At 45.7% G+C, this 22627-nt stretch overlaps 1 protein-coding gene across 5 annotated transcripts in view; it reads left to right on the top strand.

The window, feature by feature from the left end:
- The window catches only part of KAT7 (lysine acetyltransferase 7), a 36287-nt gene extending 14223 nt beyond the window's left edge, over positions 1-22064 (top strand). For 2 of the 5 annotated variants that reach the window (XM_056127337.1, XM_056127333.1), the window contains 11 exons: positions 1521-1603; positions 5286-5375; positions 6582-6680; positions 10632-10742; positions 13028-13219; positions 15617-15706; positions 15923-16063; positions 17553-17646; positions 19504-19650; positions 20413-20519; positions 21121-22064. In XM_056127337.1, the coding sequence (XP_055983312.1) occupies positions 1521-1603; positions 5286-5375; positions 6582-6680; positions 10632-10742; positions 13028-13219; positions 15617-15706; positions 15923-16063; positions 17553-17646; positions 19504-19650; positions 20413-20519; positions 21121-21222 (1256 nt within the window). In that variant the 3' untranslated portion in view covers positions 21223-22064. The remainder of the gene's footprint in view (positions 1-1520; positions 1604-5285; positions 5376-6581; positions 6681-10631; positions 10743-13027; positions 13220-15616; positions 15707-15922; positions 16064-17552; positions 17647-19503; positions 19651-20412; positions 20520-21120) is intronic. The other 3 variants (XM_056127338.1, XM_056127334.1, XM_056127336.1) reach the window with 2 other exon arrangements.
- Positions 22065-22627: the final 563 nt, after the last annotated feature.

The raw sequence follows: 22627 nt of genomic DNA, 5'->3' as shown, positions 1-22627 counted from the left end.
GTGTTTTGGGGTCACACCTGGTGGTACTCAAGGGCTACCACCTGACATTGCTCCGGGATTGTTCTGGTGGTGCTGGAGATTGAATTTGAGGCTCCAGACCTTGTAGCTATTGGCTCTATACCCAGGCCCCTAGGCCCTATTTTCTCCCTCTTAAGGGGGTCTTGTGCCAACTCCTTGTTTCAATAGTTTGATTGCAGAAGAAGGCAAAATATTAACAAATCCAGTCCTCTTCCAAAAAACTATATATTTTTTGAGGATTAAAAAAAATATATTTAACCTAGTTCAAAAGTATCAAAATATATTTACTTACAGAGTAGGAAAGACCATCTTAAGGAGTTGGGGCTGGAGGATAGTATGGGAAGTAGGGCTTTTGCTGTACAGCCACCCAGGTTCAGTCCCACATCCTGAGCACTGCCAGGAGCAATTCCTTAGAGCAAACCCCTGAGCATCTGAGGGTGTGGCCAAAAGAAGACAAAACAGGAAAGTTTTTCCTCTGTCTTTTTGTTTATTTTGGTTTTGGTTTTTATCCACACCCAGTGGTGCTCAGGGCTTCCTCCTGGCTCTGTGCTCAGGCATCGTTCCTGGAAGTGCTCAGGGACCACATGGGGTGGTGGGGATTGAACCTGGTTTGTGCCTGCAAAGCAAGCACTATACCCACTATACTATCTCTACAGTCCCTCCTCTTTGTTTTTCTTACATTTGTCTGGAGCGATAGCACAGCGGGTAGGGCGTTCGCCTTACAAGCGGCCAACATGGCCGACCCGAGTTCGATTCCTCTGCCCCTCTCGGAGAGCCCGGCAAGCTACCGAGAGTATTTGATATGCCAGACACAGTAACAACAAAGTCTCCAATGGAGACGTTACTGGGCCCGCTCGAGCAAATCGACAATCAACGGGAGGGCCTTTACCTTTACCTTTGTTTATTTTTGGTGGGGCAGGCACTTCTGGCTGTGCTCTGGGAACCATGTGGCTCGGGCTAGCAAGCCCCGGGCTCTCGAATGAAAGGCTAACTTTCTAGTCCTTTAGGGGCACCTCCTTAACCCCCTGAATTTCTTTTGATTATTGAAAGAAGTTTAATTCAGATTGGATAGCACTGCATAATACAAAGAAAAGTGTTATTAACACTGATTGTTGCACATGTGACTTGATTAGTTTAGCCCAAGATAGTTCAGTTACATCAGAAGAAGAAAATTCTTGCAGAAGAAAATAAAAATTCCTGCTTGTCATTTTGTATTTTTATATAGACACATGGCTTTGATGCTTTGGAATTTGATAAATAACATTAGAAACGGAAGGAATTACAATTTCTATTTAATATCTGTGCAAAGTTTGTTGAAAGATGGATCTGTTCTGGAGTAGTATGTGATTGTGGGTGCAGGCTCCTGCATTTACTTGGGATGAATAGAGCCTGTTAGCAGACATGTACTTGATAACAAAAACTGGGCTTGTCATAGAAAATGTTAAGCAGTTTATAAGCTTAAGTTTTGTGTTTTGAGATCCGTTGTTTCCATTCATTAACAGGACACCTCACAGGAAAACATGAGAGACACTTCTCCATCTCAGGATGCCCACTCTACCATAACCTCTCAGCTGATGAGTGCAAGGTAATTGTGTGTTGTCATTTACTCAGCGGATTCTGACTTCCGTGCCACTGGCCAGGTACTTGCTAAACATGGGGGGACGGTGTGAGCACGCTGGAAAAGGTCCTTGTTTTTACATTCTTTTCATTCATTCATTCATCATCCTGTTATTCGTCGATTGCCTCGAGCAGGCCCCAGTAACGTCTCATTCATCATAGCCCTGAGATTATATTCAAGGCTCTTTAGGAGAATGAGACCCATCATTGTTACTGGTATTTGGCATATTTGGTGTGCCATGGGGAGTTTGCCAGACTCTGCCCTGTGGGCAGGCTATATTCGATAGCCTGCAAGTTTGTCCAAAGTAGGAATGAGATAATAAGACATCATAAAAAGATGTCTTGATAAGATGTCGCGCGGCCGCAAATGCGGCTGCGCGGTTCCAGGAGCTGGATTTTATAGTCTCTGAGTCTTGGCCGTTGATGGGATTACACGGCGCCAGGGGGCCAGGTGGTGGGTGTGACCCCCGCCTACTAGAATTTGGAGGATCTGGGTGGAGGATGTTTTTACATTCTAGTGGGGGAAAAATTAGTGCTTTCCTTAAAAAGTTAGAACTAAAGTATATAATGAGTGCTTTGAAGGAAATCAGTAGATGGTAATCTATAGACACTTTGGCACGGCACCATGTTTCAGAGGCATTGAAGGTTGAGCTTGGCCTGGACAAGCAGGACAAGCAGCCCTTCGGATTAGAGCAGCTGTCCTGGAGCCTAGCAAGCACTTCATGATGAGTCAGGTCCTCGGGGTCCCTCATGTGCTGGTGCAGTCCCAGCAGCCCTGCTACCTGTGATCCCTGAAGCCACAAAATATAGGAGGAAGGGGAGGGAAGAGCAGGGAGAGGGGAAGGGAAGAGAAGAAAAACGAAATTGACTTGAGGTCTGGAGAGATAACTTAGCAGGCTAAAATGCATGCTTTGCACGCAGGAGACCTAGGTTTCATCCCTAGTGCTGCATATGATTTCCCCCGGTACCACGGGGAGCAACAGAAAATAGGCAGGAGTAGCCTCTGAGCACTGCTCGGCATGGCCCAGAAACAAAAAATTTGGCTTTTGTGCCGAACAAGTTGATCTCCACACCACCAAGTCCCTTGGTGGGGGGAGGGGGCACTGAGCCTCTGAACACTACTTACTCAGTGTAGTGGCCCAAAACTAAAAAAGAAAATGACCTCAAAGATTGTTAGGGACCTTTTCCACTTTCTGCAGGAATCATTTCTGCAGAATACTTTTCCTTTTTTGTTACTTTCAGTCACACTCTTGATCAGTTCTTTTTATCTTTTTATTTTTAAATGTTTTAATTTTTTGCTTTTTGGGTCACACCTGGCGATGCACAGGGGTTACTCCAGGCTCATGCACTCAGGAATTACTCCTGGCAGTGCTCCAGGGACCATATGGGATGCTGGAAATTTACCCGGGTCGGCCACATGGAAAGCAAACGCCCTACCCGTGCTGTGCTATTGCTCCAGCCCCAGACTAGTTCTTTTTAGATTCTTGAAAAACATAGCTAAGTCACTTTTGGGAATTTGGAGTAATGTCTGTCAGAGTAGAGCCTTGGGTCCTCCTGTGTGTTCTTGTGTAGGTCACTGCTATGGCGAAGGGCTGCACCGGAAGGCTAACTATAGGGAAGAAGAAAGGGAAGAAGGGAAATTTTCCTAGTTATATTGGTAGCTTCTGTAGTACTTGGGCAGGTTATCCCAACTAACTAGTAGCAGTGGTTTTAGCAATTGTTATCTTTCTGACAAGTTCGGAGTTGTAAGTTTTTTCCTTTCCGGGCCATTCTCATTTTGAGAAAAATTAGATCCCCAAACTGGTATTAATTCTCCCTGTTTCAAGAATCTGTGTGCCCTTTTACAGACAAATTGATAATGGTTCCAAAGCCTCTTTCTGTGTCATCTTCCAGTAAAGTATACTTCCAGTGCTTATATGGATTTTGAAATTCAGGACTCTTACTTTTCCTCATCCTAAAACTGTATGAGCAAGGCTATTTTCTCTGCTTTGTGTGGAGAGGAAGTGGTAAGTTGTCTCATTATCTTCACATACATCAGATGAGATCAAAACAGGAGCAGCACTGCCACCATCTGCATCCAAAGCTCACAGACTTCTTTGGAAATAGCGGATCTGTTTGTTGAGAATTATCTTTTGTCTCTGCTCATAACAATCTGAGGCCTTGAGTAGTTTATGTGCAAGTTTTCCTGAATTGTTGGCTTGTAGCAACACGAACGCACTCTCTTCGCCTGTTTATTTAACAAAAGAAGAAAAAGTGTTCCATTTAGGGAACATAAATTCTGAAAACAAGGGAAACTTTTCTTTCCCGAGATTTCCCTCTGTGTGTGCTCTTCTGAATCATTATTACTCATCTCTGCCATTGGTACGTGTGCTTGAAAGATCTGGGGAATTTTCTCAGAGACGGAAGTTTAGACTCTAAGATCCCCAAGGGAAAGATTAAACTAATTTCTTACATGTATAAATGAACTTCCAGGTTTAAATTGTACTCACTTTCCTGGTAACTATTTCTAGCCAATAATATTTCTGCTCCTGTTTAGTCATAGATTTCTGTGACTCCTTAATAGTGCTACAGGTAACAGGCAACAGGATTCTGTAAATGACATAAATACGGCATATACTGAGCTTCCACTCTTATGGGGAGAGGCAGAGTCAGCATATAGACTAATAAGAAAAAATCCTGCACCTCAAAACATGCTGTTGTATAGCATTATGTCACTATTGTTGGGCCTTTCAGACCATGAAGGACCTTGTAGGCTTTGACACCAGAAGTCCCATTTTTATTCTGATGGCATCAGGAAGCATTTGGAGAACTTTAGCAGAGGTGTGACATAATTTTATATAAACCTTTACAAATTACAGCTTGGAAAATGGAGTAAGTCAGGGGTGGGGGGTGGGAATGGGTTGACATATGGTAGACTAGAGGGAGGGCTTCTTCAAAGATCAGTCAGGAAACAGTGACCTGGGTCAGTGTGGTGGAAGTGATGGTAAAAATTGGTTGGATGAAGACTAGAGTTTGGAGGGGAGCAGAATTTTATACTTGCTGATGGATTGCATGTGAAACGTGAAAGAGAAATCAAAGATGTCACTCAGTTTTTGACCCGATCAGTTGTAGAGAAAGTGTTGCTATTTATTGACGTAAGTCAGAGCAAATTGTGGGTGAGGGAGCGGTTCCTTTGTGACTGTCGTGAGTGAGTTTTGGTGTTGAAGTGGTGGAGGGAGCAGTTGGCTATGAATCCTTATGGAAACGGAGGTTTTCAGAGAGTGCGTGGGATGCATCTCAGGTGACGCTGGAGCTGCTCCCCCACAGACTTCACCCCAGCTCTCTGAGCGTTTCTGTGCACATCACGCCCCTGCTTTGTTCTTGCACCTCCTCACGTCGATCCCTTGTACCGTGGTCGAGTCATCATACTTAAATTCAGTCTTAGCTTCTCCGCCCTTTAGCTCTCAGTTCTTTGCCTCTCAGTTCGTGACTGAGAAGTTCAAGTGTGAAGCTTGCCTTGTCCCTTTTCTGTAGACGGTGGTAATCAAATGTGAAGTCCCTTTGAATGTTGAAGGGCGGTGGAAACTCAGGGACTGACAGTCACATTCTGCGTGCTGAGTAACCATAGCCTTAGCAGCAGGTGGGTTTATTGACGCTGTTGCTGGTTGCAGGTGAGAGCACAGAGCCGGGATAAGCAGATAGAAGAAAGGATGCTGTCCCACAGGCAAGATGACAACAACAGGCATGCCACCAGGCACCAGGTATGGGCCTTGCGAAGCGCTGGCCTTCCCCAGGGTGAGAGCCAAGTCCCAAGCCTCCTTTGCCCTCTGTCCTTAGACTTACCCGGTCTTGTTTTCTCTGGTATGTCTAAACAACTGGTCTTCTGGCCATAAACTCAGTCGCTTGTAACACTTCGAGGTTTCCTTTCAACCCCTCCTCTCTGCTGGCATGTTTCCACTAGTGATTCTCCTAGCATTTAACACTCGTGGATTCTGTCGTTTTGCTGCTGCTTCTTTGCCCTTGGTTTTCAAGATGCTGCTTCGCTCTAATTCTTCTGCTTCTCCGAGCAGTCATGACCCTTGATTCCACTTCATCCCTTGCTCTTCCCAGAATGCCTTTGGTCTTTACTCCTGCCGTTTCACTGCCTAGAACTCTGCAGTGGTACCAAGAAGAGATCGATCATGTTTATTCTTCAAGGCCTGGTGCCACTTTGAGCTATTGAGAAGTCTTCCTAAATCTTCTCCTTGAATGAATGCCTTCCTTATGTTTTCCCATTGCAATCGTCTCCAAATACTACCTTAGCACTTTCAAGCTTAAATGATAGGTGAAAAGCAGAGGAAACAGATCGATGAGGGAGAAGCTTGGAGCCATGTAGACCTGGATTTGAAAACCATGATTCTGTTATTTCAAACTGTCTGGACTTAGGTAGGTCAGCTAGCCTCCCTAAATTTAATTTTCTTATTCATAAAAACGAGTGAATAATACCTTGCTGCCAGGATAGTGAACTAAACTATGCACATATTTTCCCTGCCCCTAGTGTCTGGCAGGTAATAAGCACTCTGTGAGGGGAAGCTTCACGCTTCTTTATTGTTCGGCTTGGCATTTATTCCTATTCAGATTCAAGTTTTTTCTTCATTTTTGCATTGCTGTCAGAGCACAGTACTTGGAAGACAGTAAGCATATAATAACTGGCTGCTTTGAAATGGTCTTTATGCCTGTGGCTTTTATGAAATGACTTCTACCCACACTTTGTGTTCTGTTTGACCTAATGTGAAAATAAACAGATGACAGTATGGCTAGTTTGTCTAGAGAAAGGGCCCCGATTCGGACTCTTTAAATGACCAGAGTATTCACAGGGTGCTATAAGAGACTGATAATATCCTTTCCCCTCCCTCCTTTTGTTTGTTGTTTTATAATCAGGAGTTTTTTCCTCACTAGGTTCTCTGTTTTCTCCTTTTCCTTCTTAGGCACCATCAGAGAGACAGTTGCGCTATAAGGAGAAGGTGGCTGAACTCAGGAAGAAGAGGAATTCTGGACTGAGCAAAGAGCAGAAGGACAAATACATGGTAAGAAAGTTAATTGGCATGAGTTTTAGTGATCCCATTCTAGTTCCTTCTAGTTTCTAAGCTTCTGCTTTGCACATTTGCTATTTGGTGTTTTCTGCTAATACAGGGATTCTTCTATGGCAGAGCTAACTATAAGCCTTCAAAAAATGTGCTGACAGTAGTGGAAACAGGTGACTTTTTTTTGGATGGAAATACTACTATATTTGTGGGTTTGGGACATACCTCTCTGCTTAGGAGGTTACCCCCGACTTTGAGGTCAGGGTTTACTCCTGGCTCTGTGCTCTGTGATCACTTCATGCACTATGAGGATCGATCAGGGTCAGCCACATGCAGGGCAAATATCTCTAGCTTCCTCTAGGATTTAGATGAAAAAGCTGGCGCCAGAGCCATAGTACAGCAGGTCTTGCATATGGCCGACCAGTTTTGATCCCCGGCATCCCATATGGTCCCTTATGCACCACCAGGAGTAATTTCTGAATGCAGGGCCAGGAATAACCCCTGAGTATTGCTGGTTGTGACCCAAAAAGGAGAAAGAAAAAAAAAGGATGAAAAAGCTTCCATCTTTAGTTGCTAACTGTAAACCTGTTGGTTTCTTTTGTTTGTTTGGTCCACACCAAATGACCCTAAGCAATGCTTACCCCAAAACAAAACTAATAATAAAATTAATTTTCTAATCCTTTTTATCACATAGGAATTTCTATTTTTTCATTAAAAACAGGTGATCTGTTGCTTAACTTGAATATTTTTCCCTATATAAACATCTGTAAAATCATGCATTTGTTCAAGTCTGTAAATGTAACCCTTTTATTTATTTATTTATTTTGCTTTTGGGGTCACACCCGGCAATGCACAGGGGTTACTCCTGGCTCTGTGCTCCAGGAATCACTCCTGGCGGTGCTCAGGGGACCATATGGGATGCTGAGAATCGAACCCAGGTTGGCCGCATGCAAGACAAATGCCCTACCCACTGTGCTATTGCTCCAGCAATATCACCTAAAACGGTCAAGTATCACCTAAAACGGTCCTCAGGCTTCCCTGTGTACCACTAAGACTCCTGCTCAAGATTTTTTTGGAGGAGGAGGACATAAAATTTAAATAAAGGGACCAGAGAGATAGTACAGGACTTGAGGTGCTTGCCTTGTCTGATTAATCCCTTTGATCCCTGGTTCTGCATATATTTCCCTGAGCACAGAGCCATGAGGAATCTAGAGTACTACTGAGTGTGGTCCAGATTCCTCCCATCCCCAAAAAATATTAGTTAAGAAGAGATACATTGTTTGTTTGTTGGGGAGGCGTGGCTCCACCCAGTGCTGTTCTGCGGTTTGATCTTATTTCTGGCTCTGTGCTCAGGGATCATTCCTGGCATTACTTGGGAGACCAGTAGTGCTGAGGATTGAACCCAGGTTGACTGCTTGTAAGGCAAGTGTCATGTATGTATGTATGTATGTACTGTGCTTTTTCTCTGGCCTGGTAACATATATTCTGTGTTAAATATACTAATAGATGTATGATTGCTGTAGAAATTGCCACAAATACAGAGAAGAAAAATTCTATGTGTGGGGCTCAAGCAATAGCACAGTGGGTAGGGCGTTTGCCTTGCACACGGCTGACCCAGGTTCGATTCCCAGCATCCCATATGGTCCCCCGAGCACTGCCAGGAGTGATTCCTAAGTGTATGAGCCATGAATAACCCCTGTGCATCACCGGGTGTGACTCCAAAAGCAAAAAACAAACAGAAAAATTCCATGTGTGGTTTCTTTTTTTCCCCATGGAATTGAAATATCTGGGCTTTGTTCCTGGCAAAAACACAAAAGCATCCTCTCTCTTCCTTTCCCTCTCCACCCCTCCCCCTCTCCCTTTCTCTTTCCCTCTTCTCCCTCCCTCTCCCTCCTCCTTTCCTTCTTCCCTCTCTTTTTTTTTCCTCTCTCCCCTTCCTTCTCTCCCCGTCTCCCCAGAGTTGCTCAGGGGCCACTCCTGGCTCTGTACTCAAGAATTAGCCCTGGTGGTGCTCAGGGGACCATATGGGATGCTGGGAATCGAACCCAGGTCGGCTGTGTGCAAGGCAAACCGCCCTACCCGCGTGCTATTACTCCAGCCCCCGTGTAATACATTTTGGTAGTCATTGCTGTCTTGAAAATTATCATGTTACAGCGTCGAGGGATATCTCAAAGGACTGAGAGCGTGATTTGAGCAGGGACTATCTCAGGCTTCATCCCTGGTTCCACCTGGTCACCCTAGCACTGCCAGGAGAGATGCTCCTCCCCCTCCCCCCAGCCCCTGAGCACTGCTGGGTGGAGAGATGCTCCACCCCCAAACAAAACAAAAAATATCTAAGCCGATAAGTAAATGGCAACATGCCCATCTGAGATGGTAGGTTGAGGGCTGGGTCATTGGGTTGTAGAGAGTTCCTAGTAGCGGGTTGAAATTGTATGTCTTCCACTTCCTTGTCAGGGGTTTGTTTTTATTGGGGGGTGGGAGGGGGCTTAGACCCAGAGCTCCTGCCTCCAAGGTGTTCACGCACCCTTTGAGCTGTGTTCCAGCACAGCTGCAACCCTTGTAAAAGTGCTCTGTGATGGTTGTGTCTCCCATATCCAGTAGCAGAGAGAGCTGGAGCAGAGAGTGACACCAGCTCGTAATCATACCGTGTGTTTGAAGGGAATGCTCCGACATTGGCTTTCCAGAAACTTGGCCTAGGTTATTTGAACCCAACCTCCAGGGTAAAAATGGCTGGGATGTGCTCTTAAATGCTTAAATGTTCTTAATGTTTAGGATATCAGAAAAAAAAAATACTAATACTTGGAACTTAAATTTTAGATAACAGGATCCAAATTTGAAATGAGGGGCCTGATTACCCGGAAGGAATTTTAATAGGGCTAAAAGTCCGTGTGGCTGCTTTCTTCATATGCTAATATATGTGTGAAATGTTTTCCCCGGATGAGCTATCCACTGCCATTATCTCTAGTCTCTGAGTGGGAGGTGGAGTCTGGGACCAAGTGGGAAGGGCTAGGCTCAAAGCTTTAAAAGGCAAGTTTCTTCTGGGGAATTCCTTTTCCGCAAAGGGATACTAGTAATCATTGCCATGGTAAGATTTGATGCTTATTTAAAATCGAACTGTTTCTATTCTTCCCCCCTACCCCGCTTCTTCCCCTCTCTCCTTTCTCTCTTCTCTCTCTGTCTCTGTCTCTCTCTCTGGACTATTTTGAGTCTTAATATTCAATGAATCTTTTTTTTTATTATTATTTTTTAAAAATTTTGGGTCACACCTAGCGATGCACAGGGGTTACTCCTGACTCAGGAATTACACCCGGTGGTGCTGGGGGACCATATGGGATGCTGGGAATCGAACCCGGGTCGGCTGTGTGCAAGGCAAATGCCCTACCCGCTGTGCTATCGCTCTAGCCCTTATTATTATTATTATTTTTTTTTTTTAAAGAGGCCAGCCTTGCTTGTGTAGGACCTGGGCTGGAGTTCTAAACTAGTATCATAGCACCATGCTTGTCGTCTAGAAGGTAATGGGGCAATGGGGGTACAGCCACTCCAGTGAGAGGATTTCCACAGTACTGCTTGGGTCAGGCTCAGATCTCATCTCAGGCCTAGAGAGTCTGGAGGAGTTTGTTTTGAAATCAGGGAGTATAAGGTTCATCCCAGATAATCGAGATTCTAGGAATTTGTTGTGCCTTTGAGTGTCATATGAGTCATTTGCACTGTTCGTGGATAGCCTTTCAGGGGAAGAAATGAAGGCTGAGTTCTGAGCCTGGAGGCTCCACATGAAACTCTCAGAGATGTTCCAGATTCACTAGGTGGCCAGTGGGTGTCTTCTGTCAGTGAGCTGACAGGTCCCATTGGTCCCATCGCCCGAGTAGCTGATAGTGTGCTTGGCCCTTTGGTTGGCACCAGTCGATATAAAATCAACATAGGGTCTGGCCATATCATGCTTTGGTTTTTTCCTAGGAACACAGGCAGACCTATGGGAACACTCGGGAACCGCTCTTGGAAAACCTGACTAGCGAGTATGACTTGGATCTTTTCCGAAGAGCACAAGCCCGGGCTTCAGAGGATTTGGTGAGTATTAAAATCTCCGAGCTAAGGACCACTTGGAAAGGACACTTGGAACTGCCAAAAAAAAAAAAAAAGATTTAGCAGCCTTTTGGTGGGTATTAAGTTTGATGCTGCTGCTTGAATGCCTCTTTCTCCTTGCTTCCCTCAGCCATCCTTATTGAGACTTTGCACCTTCATTTGTCTTTCTGTGGGGCACGGGGTGCTCCCAGCAGTGAAAGCCTGCTGCTGCCGCCGCCCTCTGAGCCAGCTCCCCTGTCCGCCCCCCCCTTTCATATTTAAAGTTAATCATCCCTCCTCCCTTCCCTAGTTCCTTACAAATTTTTTTCAGTTCAGCTCTGCTTATGCGCTATGGAATGACCTGTTTGGTTGAGGTTGTTAAGTCTGGATAGAACAACAGATGCCCCCTTTGTCTCCATTGGATTGGCTCATTTGCAATTCTGAGAACTACTGACTAGGAGGTAGCCTTCTGTTGGGTCCTTTTACCCAAAAGGGACTCCCTTGCCAGTTCCCCTTCTGTATAGCTAAGAAAGAATACAGACAGTGAAGAAGAATCAGGGAAATGATGACTGTTGTTAGGTATTTTATTTAATTTTATTTATTTTTCTTTCATATATAACATACATATATATATATATTTCCCCCCCTCACACACAAACAAACACACACACACACACAGTGGAGTGATGCTCAGGGTTTACTCGTGGCTCAGCACTCAGGAATTATTCTTGGTGGGGTACTGGGGTTTGAATCTGAGTCAGCCATGTGCAAAGCAAGTACTTTACCTGCTGTAATACCTCTCTGGCTCTGCACTTGGGTCGATCCTGGTGGGCTCAGGGAACCATATGGGATACTGGGAATTGAACCCAGGCTGGCTGCATGCAAGGCAAGTGCCTTTCTTGGTTTATTGTCACTCCAAACAACTTTTAAGAAATTTGTGGTAGTTGCATTTACTTTTTGTTTTGTTTTTGGACCACCAGGGTTCACTCCTGTTGGGACTCAGAGATCATATGAGATACGGGGGGTTGAATCCTGGTCAGGTTTATGCAAGGCAAGCACCATACCCGCTGTACTATCTTATCATCCTGGCCCTTGAATTTACTTCGGATTTAATAAATTTTGTTAAGAGAAACTTAGTTTGTATCACAATTTTTTTTTCTTTTTGGGTCACACCCAGCGATGCACAGGGGTTACTCCTGGCTCTGCACTCAGGAATTACTCCTGGCGGTGCTCAGGGGACCATATGGGATGCTGGGAATCGAGCCCGGGTCGGCCGCATGCAAGCAGATGCCCTACCCGCTGTGCTATCTCTCTAGCCCCAAATCTCTATTTATTTATTTATTTTGCTTTTTGGGTCACACAGCGATGCTCAGGGGTCATTCCTGGCTCTGCACTCAGGAATCACTCTTGGTGGTGCTTGGGGGACCATATGGAATGCCAGGGACTGAACGCGATTCGTCTACGTGCAAGGCAAACGCCCTACCTCCTGTGCTATCGCATCTGAAATCTCAATTTTTTTAAAGGAAGTTTTACTTCCTTTAAAAAATCATTAGTTGATTTGGAATCCTGGTTGACACTTTGCAAGAGACAGTTTGGGAGTCCCCTGGGGTGGGATGGACTGGGGACTGCTTCCTTCCTTTTTTTTTTTTTTTTTTTTGGTGGGGGTTGGGACTCTGGGCCACACAAGAGGGTGTGTGGTTGTGTGGTGCCAGGGATCACTCCTGACTGGAATCAGGGGACCATATGGGGTGCTGGTGATTGAACCTGTGTCAGTGCAAGGTAAGTGCCCTACCCACTGTACTTTCTCTCTGGTCCCGGTCCCATGGGTAAGAGTTTTTATATGAAATGTCATGTCATCCCCATCTCCCCCCCACCCCGCGATGCTCAGGCTCTGCAGTCAGGAATTTCTCCTGGTGGTGCGGGGGCGGGGGCGGGGGCGGGGGTGACGATATGGGGTGCTGGAGATTTGAACCGGGATCAGCTGTTACTTAATACACTGTCACTCTGGCCCCCAATGCTTGATGACCTTTTACAATTCAGTTGAGAGTGATAAAGTTTTACCAAGGACTTGTTCTGATGTCCGGAAGTTGAGTGGCTCTTGTTGCCCAGAGCTTTTCTGATTCTCCAGGCCTGTGGAGTAGTACAAGTTCTTCAGGAGAAGCCAAATCTATAGGTTGTTTTTCTTTACTTCTAAACAGCCTAGCATGATAGTATGCAGGAAAATTATCTACAGGCTTTTAGAAACATATGATCAATTCTGTGTTTGACTCTGGATTTCATTTTTGCAATAGGAGAAGTTAAGGCTTCAAGGTCAAATCACGGAGGGGAGCAACATGATCAAAACCATTGCATTTGGTCGCTATGAGCTCGATACCTGGTACCATTCTCCCTATCCTGAGGAGTATGCACGCCTGGGCCGTCTCTACATGTGTGAATTCTGTCTAAAATACATGAAGAGCCAGACAATACTCCGCCGACACATGGTAGGTTGACTGGGTCCCATGGTTCTGGGCTTTCTCTGCTCTGTCCTGGAGACGGTATCTATCCAAACATCTCACCCACAGTACTGAGATGAAGGCATAGACCATGGAAAATCTCATCTCAGGTTGGGGCCATCCCACCTGTGGCATGACTGGTGTGGCTGGGTGGCACCCAGGGCAGCTGATGACCGTGAACTTGGCTCCCGTGGCACCTGTGACCCCAGGGTTGTGTTTATTCCCATGTGGCTTGTTCATTTCCATTTCTTCCTTGGGATATGAATGACCTCTGCTCAGTTTCCATGTTCTAAACTGGATGGAAATAGACTTCATTAGACAGCAGAACCGTGACTCACCTTGGTGTCCTAGCAACGAGGGTGGGTAATAAGTGAGCCCTAAATGTGTGTTGCTGAAAGAGCGGCTCCTTTGTGCCCTCTCAAGTTTAGTCCTTTCTGATTTCCGAACATTCTGCCTATTATTAAAACTGGAATTGAGTGAGGCTTGAATCTGATTTTATTGTTGATGGAGCTGCTTTGTAGCTTTCCTTCTTGTTTTGTAGATCTTTGTAGCTTTTCTTCTTGATTTGTTTGTGGGTTGTGGGAGGGGAGGAGGGGGCGGGGATACCCTGCCTGTTCTGCTCAGGGGCTGCTTCTGCTGGATGCAAGGGGCGGGGACTCAAGAGGGCCAGGGATGGAGCCTGGAGCTCTCACATGCAAAGCATGTGCTCTTAACCCCTTGAGCTTTTTCCCCTGCAACCGCTCTGTAATAATTTTGTGTCGTGCAGCACACAGGATGGGGATGGAAGAGAGTTAGGGGTAAACAATAGTCTGCTGTAGTCTCTCCAGTTCCTTTTAGGGTCTTTCAGGGTATTTCTTTTATGCCCTTTAATCTTTATTTCCCGGGATTTCTACAAACCCAGCCTTTCTGTGGTTTTTGTTGTGGCATTCTTTCTAGCTAGGTAATACTCCTTCCTCATGGTCCCAGCTCTGAAGCCCAGGGTTTAAGTAACCCCCAGGCCCAGGACTGTGATGAGCTTGGCCCCCACCCCACCTGTCTTCAGCATGCTTGGGTATACAGATAAGTCTTCTGGTTCCTATTGTTTCATGCCTGATCACTGAAACTAGGGCTTTCTTTTGGCCATTTTGGCCAATAGCTTGTGTCAGCTTCTAAACAAATAACTGTTGTATCAGTTTAGTTATTGTTGGAAAGAACCAGCAAGAGTAAAGGAGTGGGATAGGAACACTGTAGGTGGAACTTTCCTGAAGCAGTGCCAATTCATAAATATTTGGATTTACATGTGACAAATTGGGGCGTGACTTTTGATTTGCCCAACAGGCAGAAAACTTATTCAAGAACCCTCTGTATACACTTGTTTCATAAACAAGTATGGGGGCGGAGGTAAGGGCCACACCTGGCTGCGCTCAGGGACTGCTCCTCGCTCTGTGCTCAGGGGTCACCTCTGGTGCAGTGCCAGGAATAGAATAGGAGGGGCACATGCAAGACAGAGCCTTAATCCCTGTGCTTTCTCTCTGGCCCCAAGAGAAACAATGTTTTTCAATAAATGCACCTGCTTATAGCAATGGCTGACAGTGCTGCTCTAAATTCATTAGTTGTGGGGCTAGAGAAGATAGTACCGTGGGTAGGGTGTTTGCCTTGCCTGTGACCTATCTGGGTTTCCATATGGCTTTCACTGGCATTCCACATGATCCCCTGAACAATGCTAGGAGTGATTCTTCAGCATCCTCAGTATCCTCACTAAGGCCCCAAAATTTAAAAAAAAATACTTAAAGCTGTTAGTTGAGAGTGAGGCGTGGGGTATTGGGTGCCCCCTTGTGGCTGGTGTACCTCCACCCTTCCTGCTGCCTAGCCTTGTTATGTTGCTTTTTTTTCTTCCCCTTAAAGCCACAGAAGGATTTGCTCTAATTTCCTTCTCTAACAAAGGGAACATTTTGCAGGGGGAGTTGGTTTTATCATTGTGCATCTATCAGGGGCGGGAACTAATATTAGGAATGGCGAGGCAGTTACGACAAGTTACTGGTAAAGATGAAAGTACCTTTACTTAGCAACTCTAAGCTGCTGGAAATAAGCTGCTTAAGAATTTCCTGTTGGTGCAGGGCATTTAATAATAAGTAAGGTATTTTATTTTATCTGGCTTTTACGTAGTAGATGATTTTAATCTCCTGGGTTGAGACTGTGCCAGAGTATAATCCAGAAAACTTGTTCCAAACTGCTAGGAAAATACCATAAATATACTGTAGTGATTTCAGAATCCCTTAATTGTTTTACTGGAAAATGCTTTACTGTATGTTCTCGAGTGCCCAGCTGCCCGGCCTGTGCCTGTGTTGCTCTTTGGGCAGTGCTGTCAGGAAGATGGGTTTCCCTGATGCAACTGTTTATTTGCAGGCTAAGTGTGTGTGGAAGCACCCGCCCGGTGACGAGATCTATCGCAAAGGCTCAATCTCCGTGTTTGAGGTGGATGGCAAGAAAAACAAGGTAACAGTAGGGGATGCAAGAAAGAGGGGTGCTAGTGGCACACGTCATGGGTTTCAGAAGGAGTTGGTCTCCATCCCGAGGCAGATAGGACTCTTCAAGCCAAAATACACTGTTTCTGCCCCATTAATAAAAATGGCATGAGATTTAATTTTAGGCCTTTATCTGATAAGTTCAGAAATCACTGGCTTGCATCTGAACTCTTTTCTCTGTTTCCAGATCTACTGCCAAAACCTGTGCCTGTTGGCCAAGCTTTTTCTGGACCATAAGACATTATATTATGATGTGGAGCCCTTCCTGTTCTATGTCATGACAGAAGCGGACAACACTGGCTGTCACCTGATTGGGTATTTTTCCAAGGTCAGCAGGAACTGGAGATTAAGAAGCCCGTGGCCAGAGCAGGGTGATTGATATTGGCATTTGGGTTCAGATCACTGACAGGAAGAGGCAGTACCCTACAAATGACAACCTTTCTCTTAAGTTTCTTCAAAAGACAGATCCATATATCAAAGGTTATTTAGTGAAAATCGGTCAGTTCATTAGAAGAGCTGGTTGATGCGTTTTGGGACGTGGTGGCTGGAGCTGCCTATTACTGTCCAGGGCCAGCCTACTAACCCACAAGCCTATGTCCTGTAACCAGGCCAGCTCTCCTAGCTTTGGCCTGCCTTCGTCTGTGTTCGAACCAGAAGTGGGTTCCTTTTGCCTGGTTTTCTGTCTGAGCTTCTTCAATGATCATATGCCTCTGTCTTCGAAGCCAGGTTTTTCTTATGACTTTATTGACATGTCATTCATATCATACAGTTCACGCATTTGAAGTGTATGATTTGGTGGCTTTTAGTATAGTCTTATATTGTATCCACGGTGCAGTATCTACGCTTAATTTTTGTTACCCAAATGAATGTTCACTCCTGATTTCCACTCAGCCCTTTTGTCAGTTCAGGAACCCAATGTGAGTGTTTCCCTTTGCGTTTCCCCCTTCTCTGCCTTGGTTGCTAAGGTCGATGACCGGGGTTTGTGTGCTTGTGGTGCTCGCCAGAGCTGCACGCTGCGACACTTGCTATTATGCTCAGTTGCAGTGCTGTGGGATCACATTGGGCACAGCATGCTGACACTGGGCCTGCCAGGGAGGCACTTGACCGCTTAAGCCATCCCCAGGCCCAAATGTTCTGTGACCTCCTAGAATGGGAGCTTAATGTTTGGGATCCCTCTTCACTTTTCTATTGAATCACTGTGAGATAGACCCTTACAAAGCTGTTCATGATTGGATTTCAGTCACACAGTATTCCAACACCCATCTCTCTACCAGTGTACATTTCCCAGCACCAGTATCCCCAGGCCCAGGTTCCCTCCCATCACACACCCCCCACCCGCTGCCTGCCTCTATGGCAGGCGCTTTTCTCTCTCTCTCTCTCTCTCTCTCTCTCCCCCCCCCCTCCCCTCCTCCCCTTCTCTCCCCCTTTCCCCTCCACTTTTGGGCATTGTGGTTTGCAATATTGGTACTGAAAGGTTTGGGGTCCCTCTCTTTCCTGGGGGGACAGCCTCCCTTTCTTTGAAATCCCTTCGAGAGTTTCTCTAGACTTGCCCTATTTGCTCTGTGACTGAAGAATGAGGAGTCAACCCTTTAAAACAAGGCTAATGGCTCAGCAAGGGAAGCCATGGGATTAATGGCTTCTGCCACCATCAAGGGTGTGCACAAGAACAGCTGTGGGCCTGGCTGCCACTCCCAAAACTGGTTAGCCAGATATTTTGCAAGCAGCCTTATTTTGATTTTGTATCTGTGAGACGGCTGACGTCTTTGGTATCAGCCACCCCTCTCCCCCAGCCTGCTCATCTCTGCTCTTGATTTTAGGAAAAGAATTCATTCCTCAACTACAATGTCTCCTGTATCCTTACCATGCCACAGTACATGAGACAAGGCTATGGGAAGATGCTGATTGATTTCAGTAAGTAAAACTGTTAAATTTTATTTGTAGACATGAACACAGCAGCATAAAAGTTGTCCCAAGTACCTAGTTGAGGTTAAACTTTCTGCCTCATTTTACTGCTTTTTATAAGCAAATGTCTTTATGAACTGTTGTCATGGTTTTGTGCCTTTTGTTGCTAGTTTTGTTTTATAATACACACTATTTTGGTTTGTGGCCCACACCTAGTGGTACCCAAAGATCACTCCCAGTGATGCCTGTGGAATGTGGTGCCAAGGATCAAACCTGGGATTTTTTTGGTTGCAAAACATGTGCTCCAGCCATTGAGCTATCTCTGAAGCCCTGGTTTTACTTAATTTTTTTGTTTTTTTGTTTTTTAAAGAAATCTGTTTTTATTAATACCAGCAGGAGTGGCTTGGCTCAGGGGATATGTGGGTTCAAGAGGACATGGTGACAGGAAAGCCATGGGTGTCAAGGCAAGGCTGGGTGCTCCTCAGTGTTACTTCCTGCAATGGGCAGACTTAAAGGATTCAAGGCAGGCGATGGCCAGGCCACCAGTGAGATTAAGAAATTCTTGAAAATGGAGCTGCCCGTCGGAATTAAGGTCCAGTTCCTAAATCATGCGGTCAAGGACGCCAGGATCCTTTTGATTCTGTGTGAAGGCAGCCAACTCTGTCCTCATGAAGTTCAGGAACTCGGTCTTGGAGAGCTGGCAGCTGTTGCCCTCCTTGCCGGCATCCTTCTGGAAAACTGCAATCAGAGATTCAATGCAGCGCTCAGTCTCTGCATTGAGACTGACTGGCATTGGGGCCAGACATCATTGCCGTGTCCGGGGGTCGCGAGGCGCAGGCGAGTGGGGAGCCTAGCAGAGTGCAGGACGCGCCAACTGCACGGTCTTATTTAATTTTTATAGGGACTTCTGGTGATCCCGTTCTTGGCCTGGTGGTGCTTGGACTGGGGTGTTGGGGGTCAGACTCGACCTCTGCACATGCTAGGCATGTGCTCTACCGTTTGAGCAATTTCCTTGGCCCATGTTGCTGATTTTGGATGGTGCATAAGCATCGTACTCTCTGGAAAGGTTAATACCTTTACAGAAAATCCCTGTTGATACCTTACAGAAAAAGTACATGTTTAGGCCTCATTCCGGCATATTAGTAACACTGGCCGTGAGTCCTCTGGTAATGAATCAACAGCACGAGATTGCGGGAGGCTGGGGGTAGACGGTAGTACAGCAAGGTAGGGAGCTTGTCTTGCACGTGGCTGACCCAGGTTCAATCCCTGCACCCCATCTGGTTCCCTGAGCATGACCAGGTGTGAGCCCTGAGCACCACCAGTCATCTAAAAGAAAAGCAGTTTTTGTTGTTGGAGGGGGATTGGCTGCACCTGGCAATACCCTGGAACTCCTAGTCTTTGTACCATCCCCTCAGTTCCAGCTGGGGAGGAGGGAGTACTTGAGCCACAACCAGCAATGCTCGGTTACTCCTGGCTCTGCGCTCAGGAATCACTCCTAGCGGTGCTAGAGGACTATGTGGGATGCCGAGGATCGAACCTGGGTCGGCCATTTGCAAGGCAAACACCCTACCCACTGTACTATCACTCTGGCCTCTTTCATGATTTTATAGAACACAGCGATGTGTTTAGTTTTCACTATTGTGAAGACTTCCTGAGTTTTTCATGTCTGAAGACATTCTTTCCTTTGGTTTAATACAAAGACAAATTCCAGTTTCCACTGAATGTCTGAGCCTTGACTGATGACTGGGAAGTGGATGGTGTGTCTCAAATCTTGTGTGTTGGCGAGTCAGTCTTTGTCATGAGGATGAGATGCGGATGTCTTCCATCAGCACAGCATCTCATCCTGCTTTTTTTGTTCACTGACAGGCTATTTGCTTTCCAAAGTGGAAGAAAAAGTTGGTTCCCCAGAACGTCCACTCTCAGATCTGGGACTCATAAGCTACCGCAGTTACTGGAAGGAAGTTCTTCTCCGTTACCTACATAATTTCCAAGGCAAAGAAATTTCTATTAAAGGTTGGTGTATGTGTTTTTTTTTTAACTCCTTTGCATGGTTTGTTAACCATGCTATAATTCCACTAAACATCTTAGCTTTCTCACCTGACCCTGTTCAAGTTTTGAATATAATGTGCCAGTGAAAATGGGTCACTGCAGAAAGTTCCTAAATATGCCCAAGAATTCCATCCATTTGAACCTTGGGAATGATTATGATTTGGTCTCTGATATTTGGGGTTGCTGACACTTCAGTTTGTATTGTGGGGTGGGGCAATATTTTACCCACAGTGCCTCGGCAGAACTGGGGTAAATTCTGGGGTCCAATTCCAGGCTCCCACATGCAGATCCTGTTCTCCAGCCCTTGAACCATCTCTGCAGCCCCAACACTTTAATTCTTAACAAAAGTCCGAAAGGAAGAAAAGTTTGAGAGGAAGTCATTAAGCACACATAGGAGCTTCTGTTTTATTTATGGAAGGCTGGAAGACTAGGGTTTTGTCTGGCTTTGACTTTGGTTTCTGTAGGGCCCAATTGTGGTTTCTTTCTGTCACTGCCCTCTTTAGGGTTTTTTTGTTGTTGTTGTCTTGTTTTGTTTTTTTAATTAATTTGTCAGGTCAAATGAATCCTTTAAGAAAAAAATTTTTTCTGAACAGGTTGGGTTGATTATCTGAGATTTTAACCATTTGGAGTCCATTTGGACTTCTGTATGGACAGGGTGAAGAGGGGGTCTTTGAGTGGGGGGGGGTCTGCATTTAGGCCAGAATCTCAGTAGCTCTTCTGTTTCAGAAATTAGCCAGGAGACAGCTGTGAATCCTGTGGACATTGTTAGCACTCTGCAAGCCCTTCAGATGCTCAAGTATTGGAAAGGAAAACACCTAGTTTTAAAGAGACAGGTAAAGTGTTCATCAGCTGTGTGCGCATTGCTGAATGTCCCATGAGGCTTAGCAGAGCAGAGTGGGGCGTTAACACCCAAAGAGGAACTTCCCTTCTCTAAGGAGTTTGATTACATTCACCTTTTACGCAGTCTCATTTCTTTATCTCATACCCAGTCATTATCAGAAGCTTTCCCTAAGCTCCTGTCTCAAATGTAGATGACATAAGTTAAGCTGTTGAGCAGCTTTCTCGGCTGGTGCCCAGCACTTCTGTCATTTGGTTTTTCTAGGTAGGAGGAAGTTGCCCATCTGTAGCAAGCTCATGAAAGTGATTCTCAGTTTCCCCAGACTCTGCCTCCACTCAGCCCCTCTAATTTTTTCAGTTGAGTCATATAATAAGTGAAAACAATGGGTTTCAGTTCTTCTGAGGTATAGTAAGGAGATGGACTAGGTAGGAAAGTATTTTGTACATGAATTCTTTTTTTGCCTTATTAAAACTTGGGCAATTGCTTCTTCACTAACAGTCGTTTTGTATTTGCATAAACAGTGGCAGTTGATTTTATATGCATACATATATGTATATACACATACATACATACGTATTTGTATTATTCTTTCCTAGGACCTGATAGATGAGTGGATAGCCAAAGAGGCCAAGAGATCCAACTCCAATAAAACCATGGATCCAAGCTGTTTAAAATGGACCCCTCCGAAGGGCACTTAAAGTGACTCGGTACTCTGAGCCAGCGAACCCCAGCAGTAGGAATCCATACCCTAGGGATCTGTCTGTCATTTCTGTTGCTCTCGTGATTGGCAAGTACAGTATCCTCTGGGAAGGCCCCCCCACCCCTCAGGACTGTCCTCGCTCCGACCTTCATGCACACTGCATACGCTGGTTCTGAGGAACTGCTGTTTCGGCCTCAGTGAGGTTGCCCAGATGGGATCTCTGTTAGACTTGCGTGCAGATCCCGCGTAGCACTGACCCAAGGTGTTCTGTTTTGGTACTGTACCTGTCCAGTCACTGGTTCTCTCCTCATGTTCTTTAGCCCCATGAGGTTGTGTTGTGTCTTTTAAACTTGGTAATAGTGCTTCTTGCTGCCTGGTCTCACCAGACCTCCCAATTACGGTTACCAGGATCATCTTTCTAGTTATTCCTTACCACCTGTGTTTCAGAGGGGCAGGAAGCTGAGTGTGTGTACTGAGAGGGCTCCGTGCCCTTGGGATTTCATCTCACTTGGAGTTCTCCTCCCCACCCCCCACCCCCGTTTTTGTTAAAAGATCTGCTTTGATTCATATCAGGCTGACCAGAGCCAAATATTTTTGAAGATTCTTCAGAGATGAGTTTGGGTAACAGCACATAATCTGAAGGGGATGGAGAGAAGAATTCATAGGTGTTGATTCTGTGTTTGGATTTGAGTTCCTCTGTGGGCAGTGGGCAGTGCCGTGGTAGAAGCAATTGAATACTTTTTTGCCTCACCAGAAAGTATCCAGTGGTAAATGTTTTTTCTTTACTCCCTGCCCCTTTTTACATTTGCAGGTGCCAAAATAAATTCCGCCTCTCCCTTTCATGCTGCATGTTAACTGATTAATTACACCACAAAACTTTGTCACCTGTCTCAGGCTGACATGGCACACCCGTCCTTCCTCATAAGTTGCATTGATTTTTTTTGTCTGCACATCCTTGGAGACGTAAAACAAGATTGAAAATGACATCCGTATCCCAGCCCATGACTCAGCAAGGCAGAATGGCCTCCCTGCCAAGGTTCGCTTCCCTGTGAAACCGTGCCCCGTCCCCGCTGGCCTAGGACGAAAATGCTTATGTCCTCCGCCAGCTCCGCCCTCGTTTCCGCTCTGGGTTCTGCCACACCATCCTCTTCTCTGGTCTCTATTTTGGGTGGTGTTCATGTGAAGGCAAAAGTCCTCCCTCTAATTTCTCTCCAGCCCGTTATAACCTGCTATCTTGGGGCAGCTTTTGATGTTGGACATGTCACCCTTCTCAGCCTGGTCTCCTCCAGCACTGCTGTCTTCACGGGGAGCCCTCGCCACAGTCCCAGCTCTGGTCGTTTGTGCCTTTCTCTGTCATCTCTGTACACTACTTAGACTCACTGTGGGTTGGGGGAGCTCATTTT

Source organism: Sorex fumeus, unplaced genomic scaffold (genome assembly GCF_029834395.1).
Source record: "Sorex fumeus unplaced genomic scaffold, SorFum_2.1 ptg000063l, whole genome shotgun sequence".
Lineage (NCBI taxonomy): Eukaryota > Metazoa > Chordata > Mammalia > Eulipotyphla > Soricidae > Sorex > Sorex fumeus.
Note: the sequence above shows the minus strand (reverse complement) of the source record. Positions and strands in the feature narration are given on the sequence as shown.